The sequence below is a fragment of the Notamacropus eugenii genome, chromosome 2, assembly GCF_028372415.1.
Source record: "Notamacropus eugenii isolate mMacEug1 chromosome 2, mMacEug1.pri_v2, whole genome shotgun sequence".
In the NCBI taxonomy this organism is placed as follows: domain Eukaryota; kingdom Metazoa; phylum Chordata; class Mammalia; order Diprotodontia; family Macropodidae; genus Notamacropus; species Notamacropus eugenii.
The window spans coordinates 354,971,630-354,992,256 of NC_092873.1; the positions used below are offsets into that span (position 1 = coordinate 354,971,630).

General features: G+C 37.5%; 1 protein-coding gene across 2 annotated transcripts in view; it reads right to left on the minus strand.

Annotated features, from left to right (window-relative positions):
* The window catches only part of MED1 (mediator complex subunit 1), a 35,012-nt gene extending 18,766 nt beyond the window's left edge, over positions 1 to 16,246 (minus strand). The window contains exons 1-6 of one of the 2 annotated variants that reach the window (XM_072646280.1): positions 15,956 to 16,246; positions 7,261 to 7,367; positions 4,815 to 4,893; positions 3,579 to 3,633; positions 3,323 to 3,455; positions 2,565 to 2,593 (exon numbers count right to left, since the gene is read on the minus strand). In XM_072646280.1, the coding sequence (XP_072502381.1) occupies positions 2,565 to 2,593; positions 3,323 to 3,455; positions 3,579 to 3,633; positions 4,815 to 4,893; positions 7,261 to 7,367; positions 15,956 to 15,980 (428 nt within the window). In that variant the 5' untranslated portion in view covers positions 15,981 to 16,246. Of the gene's footprint in view, positions 1 to 588; positions 2,542 to 2,564; positions 2,594 to 3,322; positions 3,456 to 3,578; positions 3,634 to 4,814; positions 4,894 to 7,260; positions 7,368 to 15,955 lie in introns of those variants that run through there. The other variant, XM_072646281.1, reaches the window with a different exon arrangement.
* Between the last annotated feature and the right edge of the window lie 4,381 nt (positions 16,247 to 20,627).

The window sequence follows — 20,627 nt, forward strand, 5'->3', positions numbered from 1 at the left end:
CTACAGGACAAAAATGTTTAGTGAAAACAAAGATAAAAATTAATTTTAACTTAATTATTCACTGTAAAGAAAGTGAATCTAAAGTTCTCATTTCAGTCATTTACTACAATCTGTTTCTCTACCAAGCTTTTTACTGTACTTGCTAAATAATAAAGTTCAACAATTTGTTTCCCCTTTTATCCCTGGCCCAGACTCATTATTATGATGAAGGAGCTAACAAGAAGTTAAACAAGACAGGAAAAAATCAAGAGACCTTGATTAATTAACACTATTAGGATGGCTTACTTGTCTGAATACAGGTCACAATCTACCACCCCCAACTTTACCACCTAATTTAGTATCTATAAAACCAAAACGTAGTCTTTAGTTGTACTGTGTGCCACCATGAAAACTGTATTCTTTCTCTTTGGACAAATGTGAGAAATCTGTCCCTAAATAATATGCTATGCTGATACATTACTCTTTTTCATAAATAAATTTTCAAGTATTAACAGAATACTGATTGAGGCAGCTAAATGGTACAGTGAATAGAGGACTGGACCTGAAGTTGGGAAGACCTTGAGTTCAAAGCCTGCCTCAGATACTTACTAGCTCTGTGACCCTAGGCAATTCACTAAACCACTGTCTGCCTCAGTTTCCTCATCTGTAAAATAAGGATAAATAACATTATCTACCTCCTAAAACTGTTCTCAGGATTAAAGGAGATAATAATTGTAAAGTGCTTTGCAAATCTTAAAAGACTTACATAAACATTATTTTTGGTATTAATAACAGCATTCTTACTATGCTAAAGTTAAATCTACTAGAGCTAAGAAATACATTCATCTCTTTTTTTAAGTAACATGGCGATAATATAGCTTTCTAATGTTTCAACCAATATATTATGGTTATTCTCATTATTCTGCATCAAAATTTTGCTTTAAATTTTAAAATTAAATTTTACTGATGTTAAAGTTCTTTCTTATGATGGATGGATGGATGTCTCTATAGGAAAGAGGGAGGGGTGGGATCCAAAGGGAAATTTAGGTAATATATAGCCCTCTAGTCCTAGAGTTAGGATGACTGTTCAAATCAGGTCTCAGACACTTACTAGTTGTGTAACCCTGGGCAACCCACTTAACCTTTGTTTGACTCTGGAGAAGGAAATGGCAAACTACTCAGTACCCTTACCAAGAAAACCCCATAGACAATATTGGTGTGCTATGCTCCACAGGGTCACAGTCAGATGTCTTTTATTTCTATAATACTTAAATTTCCAAATATACTCTATCCCTCCTGATTCCCCTTCCCAATGAGACTCTCAAACAATAAGGACCAAATTTAAACAGTCCTTGTTCTCAAGAAGCTTACAGTCTAACAGAACAGATAATACAAATATATAGTATTCCTTGTAACAAAGGGGAGAAAAAAGTTAAAAAAAACCAACCAAACTATCTAATTACATATGCTAACACTGCGCTGAAATTTACAAAAGCAAAAAAAAATACAAATTTCTACTTCAGCTTCATATTAGTACTGAGACTGTGACAGTCAATAACATATTCCATTCCTTACAGAGTTAAGGGACTAAGGGTGTGGAATAGTTCAAATGCGCTAAGATGTACCTAATACGTTGGTTAGTTTTTCTGAGATGCTTTTGTCCCCCTCTTTTTTTAAAAATTCTTTACCATACTTTACTGGCTCACTAAATAGGGAAGGAAAGAAAGAAAATAAAGGTGATACAAATACAAAAAGATTTCATTAAAAAATTTTTTTTGATCCAGAGCACAGAAGTAAAGAAGAGGTCTCCCACTTCACTTACGTTAATGTCAAATAGGTATATTCTGATTATATTTCTACCAAGGTCTTTAAGACTTCAAGCTTAAACTTAAAGTCTAATTTATTCTGCTAATATGTTATATTATGTTAATGTCATATATTCCAAAATACATCCATGTAGGATTCTGAAGGTTCAGATTTTGATGTTAAATATAAAAAATTTTAAAGCATCCTTCCTCCTAGAACCTTTCAACAGGCAAACCGAAGTTTACTTTAACCAATGAAATGTTCATCTAAATCCAAGTAACAAAGTTGTCTTCTGGTCTATAACAAGATCCAAGTTAACACATTTCTTCTCCACGTAACATTTTGAGCAGCAGTTTCAGAACTGGATGGAAGGAGGGAAAAGTGCCACACCAAAAAAGTAGAAGCACTTAGACAAGCAACTTTGCCAAAAGGAAAAAGGCCCACCTGAGGCCTTACATACAGAGGCAGATAAATGAATTGTGTTGAAGACTAACAAAAAAGTGTCTTTCTAAAAATGAAAACTTTGGAAGATTTTCTTCATGTTACTTGAATATCTTCTCTGAACATCCCATTATTTAGTGATTATGTTACAGGTATTTTTTTTCTCTGCAGAGTTCACAAGGCTACATTAGGCCAAGATATAAAAAGTAACTTAGAAAAAGTTGCTGTGAAATTTTAAGTAAAGATACCGAAAACCTACCAAAAGTTCAAGTTCCTTCACAGACCAGAACAACATTATCAATCAATAATATCAAGTAATTTAAATATCACTTTCTCACCTCAGTTGTTGCACCAGCTCTGGACAGCTCTGAAAATAAAAATATCGTTTTCTAAAATCAAAACGCAACGTTTTTGAACACTGAGTTTCTCCCCTCTTTTCCTACAACATCTTATAAAAACCTTAAATGAAAACATCCGTTTAAGCTGATAATCCAATGGGGTTTTTCAAAATCAGGCAAATACAGTAATTAGTTTAAAAAAAGGAATTTTACTTTTAAAAAAGCTCATTAAATATTGAATCTCTCTTTAAAAGCATCACTGTGTGTCAATACCAAGTACTACATTTTAACAGGTTATTCTGGTATTTCCACTTACTTAATTTGAACTGAAATTCATATTAGAATTTTTTATATTAAATTCCATGTAATAACAAGCTATGTAACAAAATAAAACACAATACTAAAGCAAGTCAATTATTCAGTTCAAGGGTTCCCAACCTAGGGTTTAAACCTTTGCATACCCATACAGAATATGAGAAGCCTGTCAAAGAGCTAATTTCTCTTAACGGAAAAATTATTTATATGCATAAGTATAGTAAACTCTAGCACTCATTTCATATTTTATAGCAGGCAGAGGAAGGTTTCTCGAAAGTAAAGGAGCATCTGGACTGAAATGGGTTAGGAACCCTTGATATATGCAGTGGCTCATTAAATACCTGAACCTGTCATTTAAATCCTAAGAATTATCAACTATTCACTTTTAATTTGTCTCCCTGTATAAGGCCAATAGTTTCTAGAGAAATCTCAGGAGCACATACCACAGGATTCTCTCCATGATGAGCTACTTTGACATCAGAAAGATGCCCTGTAGGATCTAACTGCACTTCCACATAGAACATATCTGATGTGATGTAACATTCGGTACCATTGGCACTAAGATGAGAGCCCAGTCTGACAGGAACCAAACAAACAAAAAATAATTATTACAAGATAAATGAAGAACTCCCTCCTTCCACCCTCAAAATCAACAATGACTTAAAATGGTTCTGTGTCTACAGTTAGAAAACCACTTACGCATTCTGTCTTGCTATAGACTCCAAACGGTCAGTCATTGCTGGCAAAGATGTCACTGGAAAAAGGTGAAAATGAATATCACCAGGAAGGTTCAAAGCTAAGCTAGTTATCATATTGTTATGTACTCTTTGGCAGTGGGTCATTGTGAGGCACCTCGATGACATTCCAAAACACACATCTGCATGCTCATGCGGTTGGTAAAACTGATTCCAAATTTTAAGGAACTGGTACCAAGATCCACAAGAAGGTTAGATTCTAACCAGGGTTTAAAAAAGGAACATCTATTGGAAGAGCTAAAGACTGAACTTTTCAACTTTCATCATTCAAGGATAGCTATGTTCTAACCGAAAGAGCACAAACATTTTTTTATGATAGTATTAAAGAATTAGGAGCAACATCAAACACAAACACACACAGAAATAATATACAGTTCAGATGATCCAGGCTTATTGGTGACAAGTCACAGCAAAAAACCTGCAGTGATCTGAGTGAACGGACAAGTTGTCAACTTGATTATCTGAATTCATTTTAAATCTTTTGATCATTTTCCTAAAAAACATTTTCCACTAACAATGTAAAATGCTTTTGATGAAAGTGTTTATTTACTCCTAAAGTAACAAATTATTCATTATAAAGAGAACACAAAGGCCTAATCCAGGCAACCACACTGAACTGTCATCACTGGTCTTTTTGGTCTCTATCATTAAAAATAAGGACTAAAAGGAGAGGTTTAAGAAGTTTTTCACATATAATTGTCTGTATGTGTGTGTGTGTCCTTCAATGACAAAGAAGACCATGCCATCAGAGAAATAACTGTTACTAGATTTAGTAAAAGGAGAGGCTAATACCTAGAAATCAAAAATCATATGAATTTGTAGTTTTGGTGTTAAGGATAATAAGAAGTTAACCTTGATAGAATGCTTTAGGAATTACACAGTGCTTCAAATATGTTATTTCACTTGGGCCTCACAGTAAAAGATAGGTAAGGTAAGTCCTACACTAAAAACATTATCCCTGATTCACAGATGAGGAAACTGAGGCTCAAATAAGTGAAGATAACTCATCCAAGGTCACCAAGCCAAAAAATATCAAAGGCAGGATTTGGATCCAAATTTTTTCTAATTCCATTGTATAAAGCTCTTTCCTCTGTGCCACACTGTCTCTTCTATATCATATGATATCTAAGACTGAGGTAAGACCTAAAAAAGGCTGTGTATTTGAAGGGTGTAGACAAACCTTTGAGAGCCTTCTGCAAGGTCTCCAAACAGCTGACCAAATACTGATGACCACCAGTACTCATCACAACCCGCTTTTCCTATGTATAGGGAAAAGAGAATATTGAATTAACCTTATTGGTAACCGCTGAATTATAGCAGAATCTCTACCATAAGTACAACAAATATTCACATAAGATTTTACAGACATTATCATCTCACCAGATATCACAGGTATTATTATTCCCATTTTACAGATGACAAAGCAAAGGCTCAACAAGATAAAAAGACTGCCATGGAGACAAAGTGTCGAAGGATTTTTAGACCCCAGGTCCCTTCTGAATCCTAACCCAGGATTCTTTCCTCGGTATTACCCTGCTTTTCCCTCGGTATTACCCTGCTTTTCCCTCATGCCTAAATCTGTTTATGACCTTCTGCCCAAAACTTTTCAGGATCACCTACTGCCTGCTAAAAAAGTTCAAATTCTTTAGTCTGGCCTATGAGGGAATCTACATTCTATCTTTCCAGCTTTCTTCCTCTCCTAATGTACATTTATGTTCCAACCAAACTGGATTCTTCACCATTCCTCATACAGAATCTCTGCTTTTCTACTTTCATGCCTATGCTTACATTGCTCCCTATCATTCTCTAACTCGTATCCACTCCTGCTGAATTCCTGATTATTTTTTGAAGCCCCATTCAAATGCTCTATTCTCAGGAAGCCTTGCTGATTCCCCAATCAGTAATGACCATTTTCTTCCTCAAATGGCACAAAATATTTTCCTTGTACTGTTTTTTAATCACTTATGTATTATTTAGCACTCTTGTTTTATTTTAAATGTATATACCTCTACTAGAAGAGGAAGCATGGCATAATGGAAAAAAAGTAGGCCTCAAAGCTAGGGAGATCTAGGTTCCAGTACCACCTCAAACACATAACAAATCACATCACCTTTCCATGTTCAAGGTCAGGTGTGGCTGCTTGAACCACATTAAATAGTATCTAGGAAATATTTAACAAATTAAATGAAAATATAACAATGTTAATTTGTGTTTTCTAAATCAATATGTAGCTGCTGCAGAGACCCTTGCATTTGAGTTTGACACCATTATTCTACATAACTATCTAAGACTATAAATAACAGATAAGGTGCCCACTTCCATTAGTGAAGTTTCCTCTTTGGATATTCCCTATACCAGTGAAATCACAAGACTAATTCCTATTCAATATTCCCCTACTAGATTGTAACCTACATGAAGCTAGGAAATATGCCTTAATCTAAACATGGTATTTACGCTTAAGGCCTAGCATAATATTAGCACACAAGGTAATATTTAATATTGTTTAAATTGACTTGAAAGGCCTATCAAACACACTTTGTATGGCAACAATAATAAATGACATTTATATTGAACTTGAAGTCTAACAAAGTGCTCCATACACATGACTCACTAGGCCCTCACAGCACCTCTATCAGACTGACAACACGGAGAAGAATACATCAATTTTATGAATTAAGAAATTAAGGCTGAAAGGGTAAAACAAACACAGGTATTGTCTGAGGCAGGAATCACACCCAAATCTTCCTGACTCCAAGTCCAGCACTGTAAAAAAGAAACTGGGAAGCCTTTCTGGGCAAACAAATCAACCTTTATTACAGAAAAAAAGGTGGTCGTCTGCAGTCTGCCCAGTACATTCTGAAACTCCAAATAACAGGATTCACAGTTATGTATAGGTCTCTTGATTAATGTGTGGTGCAGCAAAGTCCTCTAGAAATTGACTGATGTGTGGTGCAAGATTACATTTTGCAGGTCTTTATGTCCTAAATTTGTTCTTTCTATGATGTCTCAATTAGCCTTTTATAGGATTTTCTTACTTTATCAAGTTCCTTTACACTTTCAGAGGATTTTCTTCATCTTTTTAATATAAAGTATGATTATTATAGTCACATACTTAAGATACAAACTTTATAATGTTTATATCACATTCCTAAGGTTAGCTAACACGGGTATTCACCTGGGACTGCATCACATTTTCAGTTATACAGGTTTTCACTCAGGATTATAATCTTACTATAAATCACATAATTTCTTCTTATACTATTAAAGTGATTGTAGCTGATAAATGATTAACAAAGTAAAGCACTCAAGGCACTGATCACTGATCTTTTCCATTACAGCACTAAATCTATTTCAAGCTGTCCAGTGTCTTAACTTACAAGATCCTGAATTTTTTTTTAAACATCACTAATTGGATTTCATAACCATCTCATAAGTGGATCTCTAAAGTTGATAGCAACAATATAGAGACTATATACTGTAATAAATTTTTTAAAAAAAGAAACTGTAGAAGCGAATTCATGAAGATATACCAGTTTGAATAAGTCTATAATTCCATGACTTTTGCAAGTAATCTGTTAAAGCATCTTTCAGCAAAACCCTTTGCCCCAGATTCTTGTCATCCTTACCGTAACTTGACGAATGAGCTTGAAGGTTTCACTCCAAGGCCTGTTTTGGTTAAATTTTGCATGGAGTCTTTCCAAAAGGGAACTCATCTTAGTCAGTTTCTCAGCCTCTAAAATATAAACAAAGATATATCATTAGGAAATCTTATTTACACCATGACCTACTATACTTTGTTTTCCTGAAAAATATTTATAGACATGCTCAAATATTACTACCTCAGCCAACAATATCAATACCAGATTATAAGCAATTACAACTAAAATGCCATTTAGCCAACTGCCTAACATACTATGATTAAATGGATAAACAAGAAAAGGTACTTATAAGATTTCACCTGAGACCAAATAAAATCAGTAGACAGGATATCTCACATTAGATGAACCACAGAAAGACTATTTAAAATAAAATATATTTAATGATGCAAAGATACACAAGCTAATGACCACAACTAAGGAAGCTATAGCTGAACTACACTGCTGTCCAACCAAGTAGAGAGAAAATAATTAGAAGGTCGCTTATATTTCATATCATCAAGACTTGTAAATAGTTCGATGACTGAATATTTACATCATTTTTTAGGAACCTCTTGTAGCAAACTGATGTCATAAATTTGAATATGGCCTTTATCTATCTAGCATTTGGGCAAAATTCAGAAACATTTATAACCTGCTTCCTAAATGAAGAGTACTGTTTTTTAGGCCCTGAAGGAGATATAACATAGTTCCTGCCTCACGAAGCTTACAGTCTAGAAAAGGAATAAGACAAACACATAACTATATATGTTGTCATATGATTATATTAGAGAGCCACAAATGTACAAACGTGCTTTGTGAGACCACAAAGGGATAACCGTTCCCAATCAGACTGAGGAATTTTAAGATATAAGGGCTCAGAACCTGGAGAACAATTTGTACAATAACTACAACATTATAAAGACAAACAACTATGAAAGACTTAAGAATTCTTATCAACAAAATGACCAATCACAATTCAAGAAGACTCCCAATGAAACATTCTGCTCACCTCCTGAGACAGACAATGAATTCAATATAAACTGAAACATATTTTTTGGATATATGTCCAGTGCAAGAATTTGTTTTGCTTGACTATACATGTCTGTGATAGAGATTGGGGAGGGGGGAGGCGTTTGAGTTTCTTTTTTACTTTCTCAATGGAGCTGCAGGGCACATCAGAAGGAGGTGGGGAGAATAGAAGGCAGATCTTCCTTTGAAAATAAAATAACATTTAATTTTTTAAAATAGCACATCAGAGAAGTAAAGGCTTCATGGAAGAAGTAGCATGAGTTGGGTTTAAAGGTGGTCAAGAAAGTAGGAGAGGAAATATCATGAACGGAAAATAGTATTAGCAGACAATAAGTACAGGGAATGTTCAAGGCAGGATCAACAGTTCAATTTGGCTGAGGCAGAAGACTTAGTATAAGGTTTTGTTTTGTTTTGTTTTGGAGGGGGGAAGGCAAGGCAATTGGGGTTAAGTGACTTGACCAAGGTCACACAGCTAGTAAATGTCAACTGTCTGAAGCCACATTTGAACTTAGGTCCTCCTGACTCCAGGGCCAGTGCTCTATTTATTCACTGTGCCACCTAGCTGCCCCCAAGAAAAGGTTTAAAACAAAAAGTGGCCACTAAAGATTTCTGCACATAATTAAATCTGCACATTAAAAAAAAAAAATCATACTTTGGTAGTAGTATAAAACATGTTCTGCAGAAGAAAAAAAAAGTGAAGTCTTTTTAAGTCTGACAGTCTTCTGTTTTTTTGTTAGGTTACTGCAATAATCCAGGTGATTGATAATGATGGCCTGTAACACAGAGATAGGAATAGGGGGAAAGTATGAGTGCCAGAAATGTTTTGGCAGTAAAATGAACAGCACTTGCTAACTGATTATATATAAGGGGTGAGGGAAAGATAACTGTCAAATATTTTATAAAAGGACTATCATATGAAAAACATCATCTTAAATACTGAGAATACACAAAGATTATAGCCATTATACTCAAAAATTTATATCATAGTGAAAAGATATAACAACTCAAGCTCAAGATACTTATTTTAAGAAAAGAGAAGAAGGAAAAAATACTTCTCCTAGAAACAAGAATTTCCAGGCTGGATGGTGGGAAGGTCATGAAAGCAAGGAATTCCAGTTATAGCTAGCTAAAGAAGCAAAGGTGAGTTTAGAGGGAAGGGAAGCAACAGTAAGAGAGATGAACAGTGAAAAATGAGAAAAATCAAGAAACCAGAGGTCAGAATGAGGAAATGAGTGCATGTGTAATTTACTTTATAGAGGCAATATGGTAGTATAATGTTAAGAGTACCGAACTCAGAGCTAAGAGAAAACTAGACTTGCATATGGGGTTCCAACACCTAGTAGTTATTTAGGCAAGTCATTTAATCTTGTAGAGTCTCATTTTCCTCATCTGAAAAATGGAGATAACAATATGTGCAATAGAGTGGTACAGTGAAAACAGCATTGGCTTTGGAGTCAGAGAACCCGGGTTCAAATCCCATCTCTGATGATTACTACCTGTTTTAGGCAAGTCACAACTTCACTAGGCTTCAGTGTACTCATCTGTAAAATAAGGAGGCCAACATCTCTTCCAGCTCAAAAGTGTATGATTCTATGAACACCTACCTCACAGCAATATTGTAAATAAAATGTTCTGCCAACTTCAAAGTCCTACATAAATGCAAGATTTTATTATTCAACAAATATTTGTTATTCACCTACTACGTATAAGATACTGAGACTACGAAAACAAAGTAATTGCTGCCTTTTGTGGAAGAGAGGAAATTCAAACACAATATATATGAAGATAAGCAAATATAAGATAATTAAAGGAGGGAGAAAGCACTAACAACTGAGTGGGTCAGGTAGGTAGACATCAAGTAAAATGTGGGCCCTTACTAGAGCTTTGCAGAATGTACACCCCTGCCATTGGGGGGGGGGGGGCAGGGAATATCTATATAATGCACAGAGACTGAATATGGATTTGGGGGGCTAGTAGGCCAGTTAGACTGAAGCCCAAAGTATGTGAAGGGAAATAAAATGGAAAGGTTGGAGCTTTAAATGCCAGGCTAAAGAGTTTGCATTTTATCTTAGAGACACAGGTACCCCTTAAAGACTTTTAAGCAGAGGAATGCCAAATTCAGACATAAGGCTTGGGAAAATTATTTTGTTAACTACATGCAATGGTTACTGGAGAGAGAAAAGAGCAGAAGTAGGTAGACTTTTTACAATATTTTGGGATGCTATTATAATAATTCACATAAGAGTCTGAACTAAGGTGGTAGAAGTTTTAGTGGTGGTAATGGGGTAGATATGATGTTATGAAGATAAAACTTATAAGTCTTTGTAACTGATTAGCTACAGAGGAAGTAAGTACAGGACAGGGTTAAAGAAGTCAAGAATGACTATGAGGTTTGAAACTAAGTAATGGGACTATGTGCTGCTTTCAACAGAAACAGGCACATCTAAAAGCTGTGGAGGAATGTGGAGAGGAGGCAGGGAAGATGAATTCTGTCTTAAACATGTTAAATTTGAAATGCCTATAGGACATCCAGGTGGAGATGTCCAACACATAGTCAGCAATGCAGGATTGTAACTCAAAAGAAAGACAAATAACATCTTTACTTTCCTTTACTGTATTATACAAAACCTGATTTTACTTTTAAACTACCTTAACTTAAAAGTCTTATTCCAAAAAATCTCAGATAAGGAAAAACATATTTTTAATCAGTCTTTTTAATTCTTTTATGGTTGGGTTAGCCAACATATAACAAGCATTTATTAAGCAACTACTATGTGCCAAGCACTGACCATATTAAATTCTGGAGACACAAGTAAAGGCAAAAAGCAGTCCTTGTCTCAAAGAACTCACAATCTAATAGGGAGACAATATGCAAACAATTATGTACAAAGAATATATATAAAGGATAAATTAGGAACAGTCTCAGAGGGAAGGCACAAAAATTAAGGAGAACTGAGAAAGACTTCTTGCAGAGAGGCTTCTTGGTTGTTTTCTACTAAGTCTTGGTACATAGTGATTTTTGGTGAAGGGAGAGACATGGTCATGCCATGTCTTAGGAAGATTCATATGGCAGTTGTGTGTAAGATGGATTGGTGAGAAGTGAAACTAGAAGCAGAAAGAATAATAAAGAGGCTACTACAACAGCCCAGATGAAAGGAGAGGAATATTTGACCTAGAGTAGTGGCTTTGTAGGTGAAGAGGAGATGGATGGGAAAGGCATAGTCAAGCTACTAGGAATGAAGGCTGAAAAGGGAATGTTGTCAGAGTTCAATTTTATATGGATCACTTTTCAAAGTGTTATTCTCAATATAATATAATCTGTTGAAAGATAACTGGATGGCAGAGATAATAAAAAGTTCACTTCAATTAAGATAAAGGACCAAAGGATAGGAAGAAAAAGAAATCATTACCAAGTGCAACTCCTATACAGAACCTTAATTCACTTTATTCCCTACTTTCTAAACTATTCAGGCTCTACTCTAGCAAGCTAGTATTCCACACTTCTTTCACCCATTTCCATCTTGGAGACTCTATACTTATTCCCTCTCATCAGAAAAAGTCTACTTCTTTTCCACCTAAAATACCTCTTCTTTGCCTGGTCTGCCAAAATAACCAAGATCAAACAGTGCTTTCATATAGAGGAGACCTGAAAGTCATGCCCTACATTGAAAAGTTTCCTGAATACTAATAAAAATTTTCAATCACCTGTATTCCTAGAGTGACCTCATCCACTATTATGTCCAAGCCCAATTTTCCTCCTCATACTGCCTCCCCCACAGCTCCTATTCCACCTGGATGCTGGCTACCCTGATCTGTACATCTCACCAAGATCTCAAATTCAACATGTGCAAAACTGAATTCATCATTTCTCCCCTCTTCCCAAACCTCCAACTCTCCCTAACTTCTCTATTTCTACTGACATCAACACCTTTTTCTTCTAGTATGCCAGACTGGTGTCATCTTTGATTTTTCTCTTTCCCTCATCCCCTATATATCCAGTTAGCTGACAAGTCATGTCATTTCTATCTCCACAATCTCTCTCATCAGGGTACTTTTCTCTTCCCTGACCACAGCCAAAACTCTGTTCACCTAAATGATCAAAACTGGATCCTAACTTCTTGCTTCCAAACTATTTCATGTCCAATCTAGTCTCCACACTAACCTATTAATTTTCCTAACACACCTCTATGATCATATTATGCCTTGTATTTAAAAGACTTCAGTGGCCTTCCAAATAAAATGTGAACTACAATAACATAAAAAAATGATACTAAAAAAAAGGTGAATGATATGTACTTGTAATGATCAATTTTATCCCCAGAGAAGAGACAAATATAGATATCTCCATCCTTTTGTTAGGGGGACTATTGCTGTGAAAGCTATATATGCAATTGGATTTGGTGTGTGTTTTTATTTAACTGTTTTTTGTTACAAGGGAGGACCCAGTAGGTGGCAGAATAAAGAGAATATATATTCAGTAATATATTACAAATGCAAAACCAAAAAAAAAATCAATAAACATTTTTTTAAATTAAGCATAAATTCCTGACCCTGACGTTAAAGAACTTTCACAACCTAGCATTGTTTACTTGTCCATTGTCATCTGATGTATGAGTCATTTGGCTTATCCTGTTATCTATCTTAGCCCAAACAAGTGACAGGAGAACACTGTCTTCTCTTGTTCTTCAAGATCTTCAATTCTTAATTCTCAAATTGGTATCCCAGATACTCTAAATATTTAGGAAATATTTAGGTAGGTACCTGTGCTATCTACTTCACAAAGTTACTGAAAGAAAAGTGCCTTCCTAAGTATTAAAAAGCTTCAATAATGTTAGCTCATACTGTCTAGGCATGATTTTTCACAAATGTCATATTCCAATCAAACTGAACTACTTTCTATCTCCCATTCTGCATCCTCCACCATGCACTCTCCTGTTTTCATGCTTTAGTCAATGCCCTATACTTGGAATTAAGTTGCCCCAGCATCAGTCTTAAGGAACTCAGCTGCCAGCTCTCATATGGCACTTTTTCTGCTCTTGCTCACTCTCTCTCTCTCTCCCTCTCTACTTCTGAGTGAAAGTGAACACCCCTTCAAATTTCTTGTCATACTTTGCCTGGGTCTCTCACATTTATTATCAAAATGTCCAAAATGGAACTCATTATCTTCTTCCCTAACAAATCCATCCCTCCTTCTCCCAGTTTCCCTATTTCTTTCAAGAGCACCATAATTCCTCTATAACAATCAATTTCCCAAACTTGGCATCATCCTTGATTTTGCTCCCCATATTAAGTCAGCTACTACAACTTGTCAACTTTGCTTCCATTTTTCACATATGTCCTCTTCTCTCAACTTATTCTAAATTAGCTCCTTGAGGATATTGGGTGTTTCAATTTTGCCTTTAAATCCCCAGTATTTAACAGTGTCTCACACAGAGTACGCACTTAATAAATGCCTGCTGGTTGACAGATTTAGGCTCCCACTTTCTCTAATCTGGACTACTGCAATAGCCTAACTATTCTTCTTATTTTCCATTTCTTCTCTCCAATCCATCCTCTCTACACAGCTACCAAATTAACAATCCAAAAGCACAGATCTGATCATGTCACGTTCTTGTTCAAGAAAGTTCAATGGCTCCCTATTGTCTCTAGGACATTTAGTGTCCTTCACTCTGCCTTCAACATATTTTACCAGACTGTCACAATCCTTTTCCCACATTGTACAGGATGTTGACATTCCTCCCTATGTATGGAATGTTGCCCTTTCTTAATGCTGCTTCTTGGAAGCTCTAGCTATTATATTTTTGCATTTATTTGTCTGTGTTTGTGTGTGCACGTGTGCATATGTTTGCATATATGTGTATATACAGCTTCTCCCAGTAGAATAACATTCATTTTGTCTCTATATAAAAAGTACACAACACATTGCCTTGATAAATATTATGTTCTTGATGAGTTTTTGTGGAACTGAATCTTACCAGACCTGGTACCAGAGGTGTACACTTGGCCTTTCTCCTCATTAAATTGTAAATGGAGTCTGTGTCATCTCTCAAGAAGCACTGAGAAATCATGGATGGAGTGCTGGATTTCAGTAAAACATATGCTCAAATCCAGCCTCAGGTACTAGCTATATAAAGGCAACCAAGTCACTTAACCTCTTTGAGTCTCAGTTTTCTCATCTGCAAAGGGACAGGAACCGGACCAGTGATCTCACTAGTAGAGGAAACTCCCAGATAGGAAAACTCCCTCCAGCAAATCAAGTTAGTACACCTTCTCTGCAACTTGTGGATGCCTGGAGTACTAAGAGATGAAGTGATTTTCTCAGGGTCACAGAGTTAGCATGTGTAACAGACAGGACTTGAGTCCAGGTCTTTCCAGTTTTGAGGCCAGCTTTCTATTCTCTAGACCATATGTTTCTTTAGAAGGAAGATAATAATAGCATCTACATTAGATGGTTTTAAGAAGGATATGCTATTATTAGATGGTTTTGTTTTGAGAGAATGTACCTTGTCATTTGATCCAATAAGTATTTATAGCATCACAGTGCTCAATGCTTAGGAAGACCAAATGAAACCAAGACCAAACAGAAACAACCTATACTCTCAAGGAGCTTATTTTCTACTATAGAGAAACAACACAAGCAAGTATAAAACAATACAAAGTAACAGGGGAAAGCACTGACAACTAGAGGAATAAGGAATATGGGGGTGGGCAGCAAAAAGACAAGTAAGAGCAGGAATGTCATCCGGATATTTGTTGGAAAGTATCCACTGTATCAAAACAAAGTCTAAAGACCATAGACAGCTAGGTGTCATGGTGGATAAAACACTGAATCCGGAGTCAGGAAGACCTGAGTAAGTTCAAATTCTGTGCACTAGCTGGATGACCCTGAGAAAGTCAATCTCCCTCAGCTTCAGTTTCCTCTTCTGTAAAATGGAGATAATAACAGGACCTACCTCCCAGAAACGTTGTTAGGGTTAAGCACGAGAAAACCTACGTACGCAAGTTCTGCAAACATCACTACACTCTATCAATGCCGGTGCAGTGCACAGGGTGGAAGGACCTAAGCCTTGGCCATTACTAGATCTCCGGGACTCTAAGGAAACCACGGGAAGTGTCTCCCTCAGTTTTCCAGTCGGAGAAGTGGGAATCACCACTTACCTCCCAGGGCTGTGGTGAAGCGAAAATGAGATGAAGCTAGCCAAGTGCTCCGCAAGCTCTAAAGCGCTATTATTCGTGCTACTTAATAGACTTTTTTCAAAAAAAAGCAGCGAACCCCACGCTCGATCGGAGGGCTGCTCGTGCTACAAGCTAGCCTCTGGATCGGAACAGCAGTTATTCGTGGGTTTGTGGCACGTCTGTTATTTCTTGAACATCCATGATGCCCTTCTGCTTCTCCTTTACAAAGAGTTTACTCGGGCTTGCAGGTAGAGGATCCTCGAGGCCACCTAGGTCCAGCCACTCCCCTGACGACCCCCCGCCAGGACGTCAGCAGCAACGCGGACCGCCTCTCCTCCCGTTTCCGGCCCGCCGCCTACAGCAGGGGACGGCAAGGGCTCTGCCAACCTGAGAGGGGTCCACCCGCTTCCAGCAGGACCCCAAACCTGTGTCTCCGCGCCCGACCGGGCCCGTCCTCCCCTCGGCCCCAAGCACTAACCTTCTGCCTCTCCCTGAGCCTTCATCCCGGAGGCGGGGAAGGAGGGCCTTCGCCCGCCACACAACGGGAGACACCCTTCCCCACCCACCAGCGGGGGGCCGAGCCGCTTCAGGCTTCCCGGGGCGCTGGGCTCCGGGGCCGCCCGCTCCGCCCCCCGCCTCCGGGAGGCTCAGTCCGAAGCGCCCGGCGGCAAAAGTTGAAGGGTGCCCGCGGCCGCCGCCATCTTCCCAACGGACCCTCCCCAAGGCTCGCGAGAGCAGCGGGGAGCCGGCGCACGGGCGTGCGTACATACGTATGCGTGCCTGGTGCAGAAGAAACACGCAAACAAGGCTCGCGGAAAGGGTCTCGCGAGATTTCGCCGACTTCCTCTTCCTCTTTCTTAGGGTTTGTGAGTTGCAGGTTCTCTCCAGTGGCTTTCACAGTTGGGAAAAACGCCTAGGGCTGACAATACTATGAGTTTGAAGAAGTAAGCGCTTGCAGAAATCGTTTTTCCAGTTTTGGCAACCAGAGAGTTTGCCGTCTAAGGCTTTTTGTTCGTAGCTGAGGAATCCTCTCATCGCTGTCATCCCAGCTCCTAGGTGTTTAGGGCTTGGAGGTGGCCAAGAGTTCCTCGTGCTTCATAAAACGTGCGGCGACCTTGCGAGGCAGAGAGCATGGCCGCTGTGGTGATCTCCACTTTACAGATAAGCGAACTCGGTGCTAGAGAGGTCTGGGGGGACTGTGGAGATCATTTACGCCAACCCCTTGGCTTTGCAAAAAAGAAACCAAAAAACACCAAAACTGAAATCTAGAGCGATTCGCCAGCAACATTAAACCCATACCAAGCGCCGGACACTGCTGGCGGTGGAGGGTACCAGTGCAAGAGTGACTTAGCCTTTGTCCTCAGGGAACTTAAATTCTAGTAATGTTTGACTTGCCTGAGGTCATGCAGATAGTAAAGAGCAAAGCTGGGCTTTGAAAAGTGGCTGTAACTCCCGATTACTGCTTTTTCACTTTCCACCATTCGTGGTTGTGTCCAAAGGTCATGGGTATAGTTAGTAGTAAAACCAGAATTTGAATGCAAATCTTATGGCTAGTCCAGGGCAGTTTTTATTACATGAAGAAACCACCCCTATTTTTCATGATCACCCACAAGCCTTAGGTTAAGAATAACCACTTTTCTCTCCAGCTTCATTGTTCTGATATAAAAATATATTAGAATAAGACAGCTGTTTCCATTAAGAATGCATTAGTCCGTGCGTCAATACCCTGTGGAGAAGTGCTTTTTAAGCAATATTAGAGCCAAGAGAAAATCAAGAAAGAGATTGGGCCACTCTGCAGGCAGTTGGGAGGGTAATGATGCATATCAAAAAACTCAATTCTTTTTTTCTGTTTTCCTTCCTAAGGAAATAAATCTGACAGGGAAGTTTCATGATTTTTTCCTTAGGCAAAGAAACTTACCAGCCTGGAGATGATTTTTCTTGGTGAGAAAAAAAAAAGCAACAATAAATAAATAAATTTTTAAAAAGAAAAAACAATAGTTGAATATGAAAGCCATTATCATTAGACTTTGGAATATTAAGCAAAAATAGTTGAAAGGAAAGAAACTCAAGTGAGAATGTAAGAAACTATCTGGCCTCGAATCGCTAGGCTTGAAAAAACTGCCTCTCGGAGTAGTGAAAAAATTTAAGGGATATGATTGCTGAGCGATGTTTGAAAAATCATGGAAGGAAGGAATGTTGCCAAAGGCCTTCTGATGAGCAAATGTCCTGGCTTTCAAACAGAGAAAAAAATTAGATTCCTTATACTGTGGGCCAATAAGCTTGACTTTCATTTCTGACAAAATTTTAAAACACTCTATAAAGGGTTAGCTTATGAACCCTTTAGGAAGGAAACAACGATCACCATGTACTATCAGACAAGATTGGGCTGTATGTGTTAGTTTTATTTTGCTGCTTTTTTCCCGTTATTCTTTGTTAAAAGGGTTATACTTTGTTACATGGGACAGGGTAGAAAAAGGGGACAGTTGTGATCAAGTATGAATGCAATCCAAAAACAAGATATCAATAAAAATTTTAAGAAAAAATTTTATATTAAATTAACTTCACTTGGTTTTTTTTGGTCAAGGTTTATAGATCAAGAAAGTGACATAAAAATAGCATATAAGGATTTCATCAAGACATTTGACAAAAGTGTTTTATAATAATACGCTTGTGAACAAGATGGAAAGATGTGGGCTACCTGATAGTACAGTTAGGAAGGTTTCAGGAACTGGTTAAACAGCTGCTCCCTCTTCCCCCAAATAGTTATTAATAGAATGATGTCAACCTGAAGGGACTCTAGTTAATGCCACCAGGCTTTCATCCTAGAGCTTTTACTTCTCAACATTTTTATTAGTTGCATGACAGACAGATGGCATACTTGTAAAATTGAAAATGTCACAAAGCTGAAAAGGATAGCAAATATGCTGAGTGACAGAATTGGGATCCCAGAAAATCTTGACAGGCTAGAGCAATGAGCAGAATCTAGGAAAAGAAAATAATCTGACAAAGATAAGGACTGGACTTAGAATTTCATTGGCATGAGGAGCCCCTCCTCTACCAGTATGTATGGGCACCTTCCCTGCAATGTGCAGTTGTGAAGAGTTGCCAAGAGTAATAAGAGGCTAAAGGACTTGTCATGAGTCACATAGCCAGTATATATCAGAGACAAGACACGAACCCAGACCTTCATGGTTTTAGTTCACCCTTCTTATCCACTATACTGTACTGCCTCACCATGCCAAATCTAATAGGATAAAATTTAATGTGATAAATGCAGAGTCCTTCACTCAAATTCAACAGACCAACTCTTCCATTACAGTCTATAGAAAACATGACTGACTAAATTTAGGACCTTTTAGTGCACTGTAAGCCCAAGATAAATCTCATCATGACAGCAGCTAAAAAAGCAAATATGATATATTGCATAATGGAAGTATAGTGTCCAAATTCAACCATAGTATGCCTGGCAGGGCCTATCTGTAATATTGCAACTGGTTCTGTGCAACATGTTTTAGGAAGGTCACAGACAGGAATTGCATACCAGCATAGTGCTGAAGATGCTAAGAAGATAGGAGGTAATGTCATCTGGAGATGGTTAGCCTGGAGAAGACTTTGTAGGAGGTAGAGAGGACAAAAGAAAATATTTGAAGAGGGATTGTACTTGGTCTTTTTTGGTCTTAGAAAACAAATTTTAAAAATTGTATAAAAGTAATAGAGGCAGATTTTAGACAACTATTCAAAAGTAGAATGGGTGTGGCAGCTAGGTAGCATAAAGGATAGAGCATCAGCCCTGGAATCAGGAGGATCTGAGTTCAAATCAGAATCTCAGACACTAGCTGTGTGACCCTGGGTAAGTCACTTAATGCCAATTACCTGAAAAAACGTGAAATGGATTGCTTCAGTTAGTAGTGAGCTCACAGCCTTTGAGAGTTGTAAAGCACCTCAGTGGCTAACTGGTCCAACTCATACAAAAAGAATCCGTACTCTTAATATAGCAGACAAAGACCTCCAAGGAAGAAGAGCCTACAACCTCTCAAAGCAGTTCTTTCTGGTATTGGATTCATCAAATTGTTAGAAAATTTTTCCTGACATTTCTACCCATTGTTCTTATTTGGAGGGGAGGTACTGTGTAATGAGTATAATCTCTCCTCCTCAAGATGGTCCTTCAGATTTTTTAAGGTAGCATTCCAGTTCTCATGTACCCTTTCACCCCTACCCCATTCTCCTTTATCCTTTGTTGAACATGTCCAATTCCTTTAGCCCATCTTCATTTGTCCCTTTCCATTTCTGTTGTCCTCCACTTTGCAATTTATATTGATATCTTTCATAAATCATGGTACTACAGTATTTAAGATGAGGTCTGATAAGGGCAGAGGACTGTGATATTATCCCCTCCCTGTTCTTGGAAGCTATAATACAGTGACTAGGTATATAGTAAAACTATTCCTAAGTGCTTTATGGATCTATGTCCCTCTTAATGTAGCCTTCTGGGAACATTAGTGCTAAGATAAATAATGGAGGATATGGGCATGCTAATTGCCATTTAAGCATGAAACCAAAAGAAAATACTCTAACATTAAAAAGGTGTTGTCGGTAACTGATTTTACTCCTATTTCTTCATAAAAATATTAGCAACTCCTATCTTCCCCATGAAAAACTTGTAAAAATTTATAAATGATCTAATTTTCTCAAAATTACAAAATAATGTTAGACATCTACACCAATTTGCATGAAGAAGCTAGGATAATATATGTAAAAACTATGATCTTATATTTGGAAAAAAATTGTAAATGTCCAGAGAATAAATAGAAGCTTGTTGCTTAAAATTTTTCCAGTTTGCTCAGGATCACACAGCCCATCTTCTGTCTGAGGCAGAACTTGAATCCAGCTCTCAAGCTTCAATGCCAGCGCTCTAGGCATGATAACACTCTGCCTCTTTAGTAGATGAAAGGAGGTAAATGTTCCATAATGGATATTTAATAAAATAATTGTTTATCTGAATTCGGGAGCTCTGAGTGATTCTTTGCATCAGACATAGAAGCCCAGCTGGAATTCACACAAAATGACATCCAGCTACTTGTATCTTCCTTCCCAAAACTACCTTTTATTTATTTTTCATACATTTTGTGTATACTTCGCCTAGAGTAATG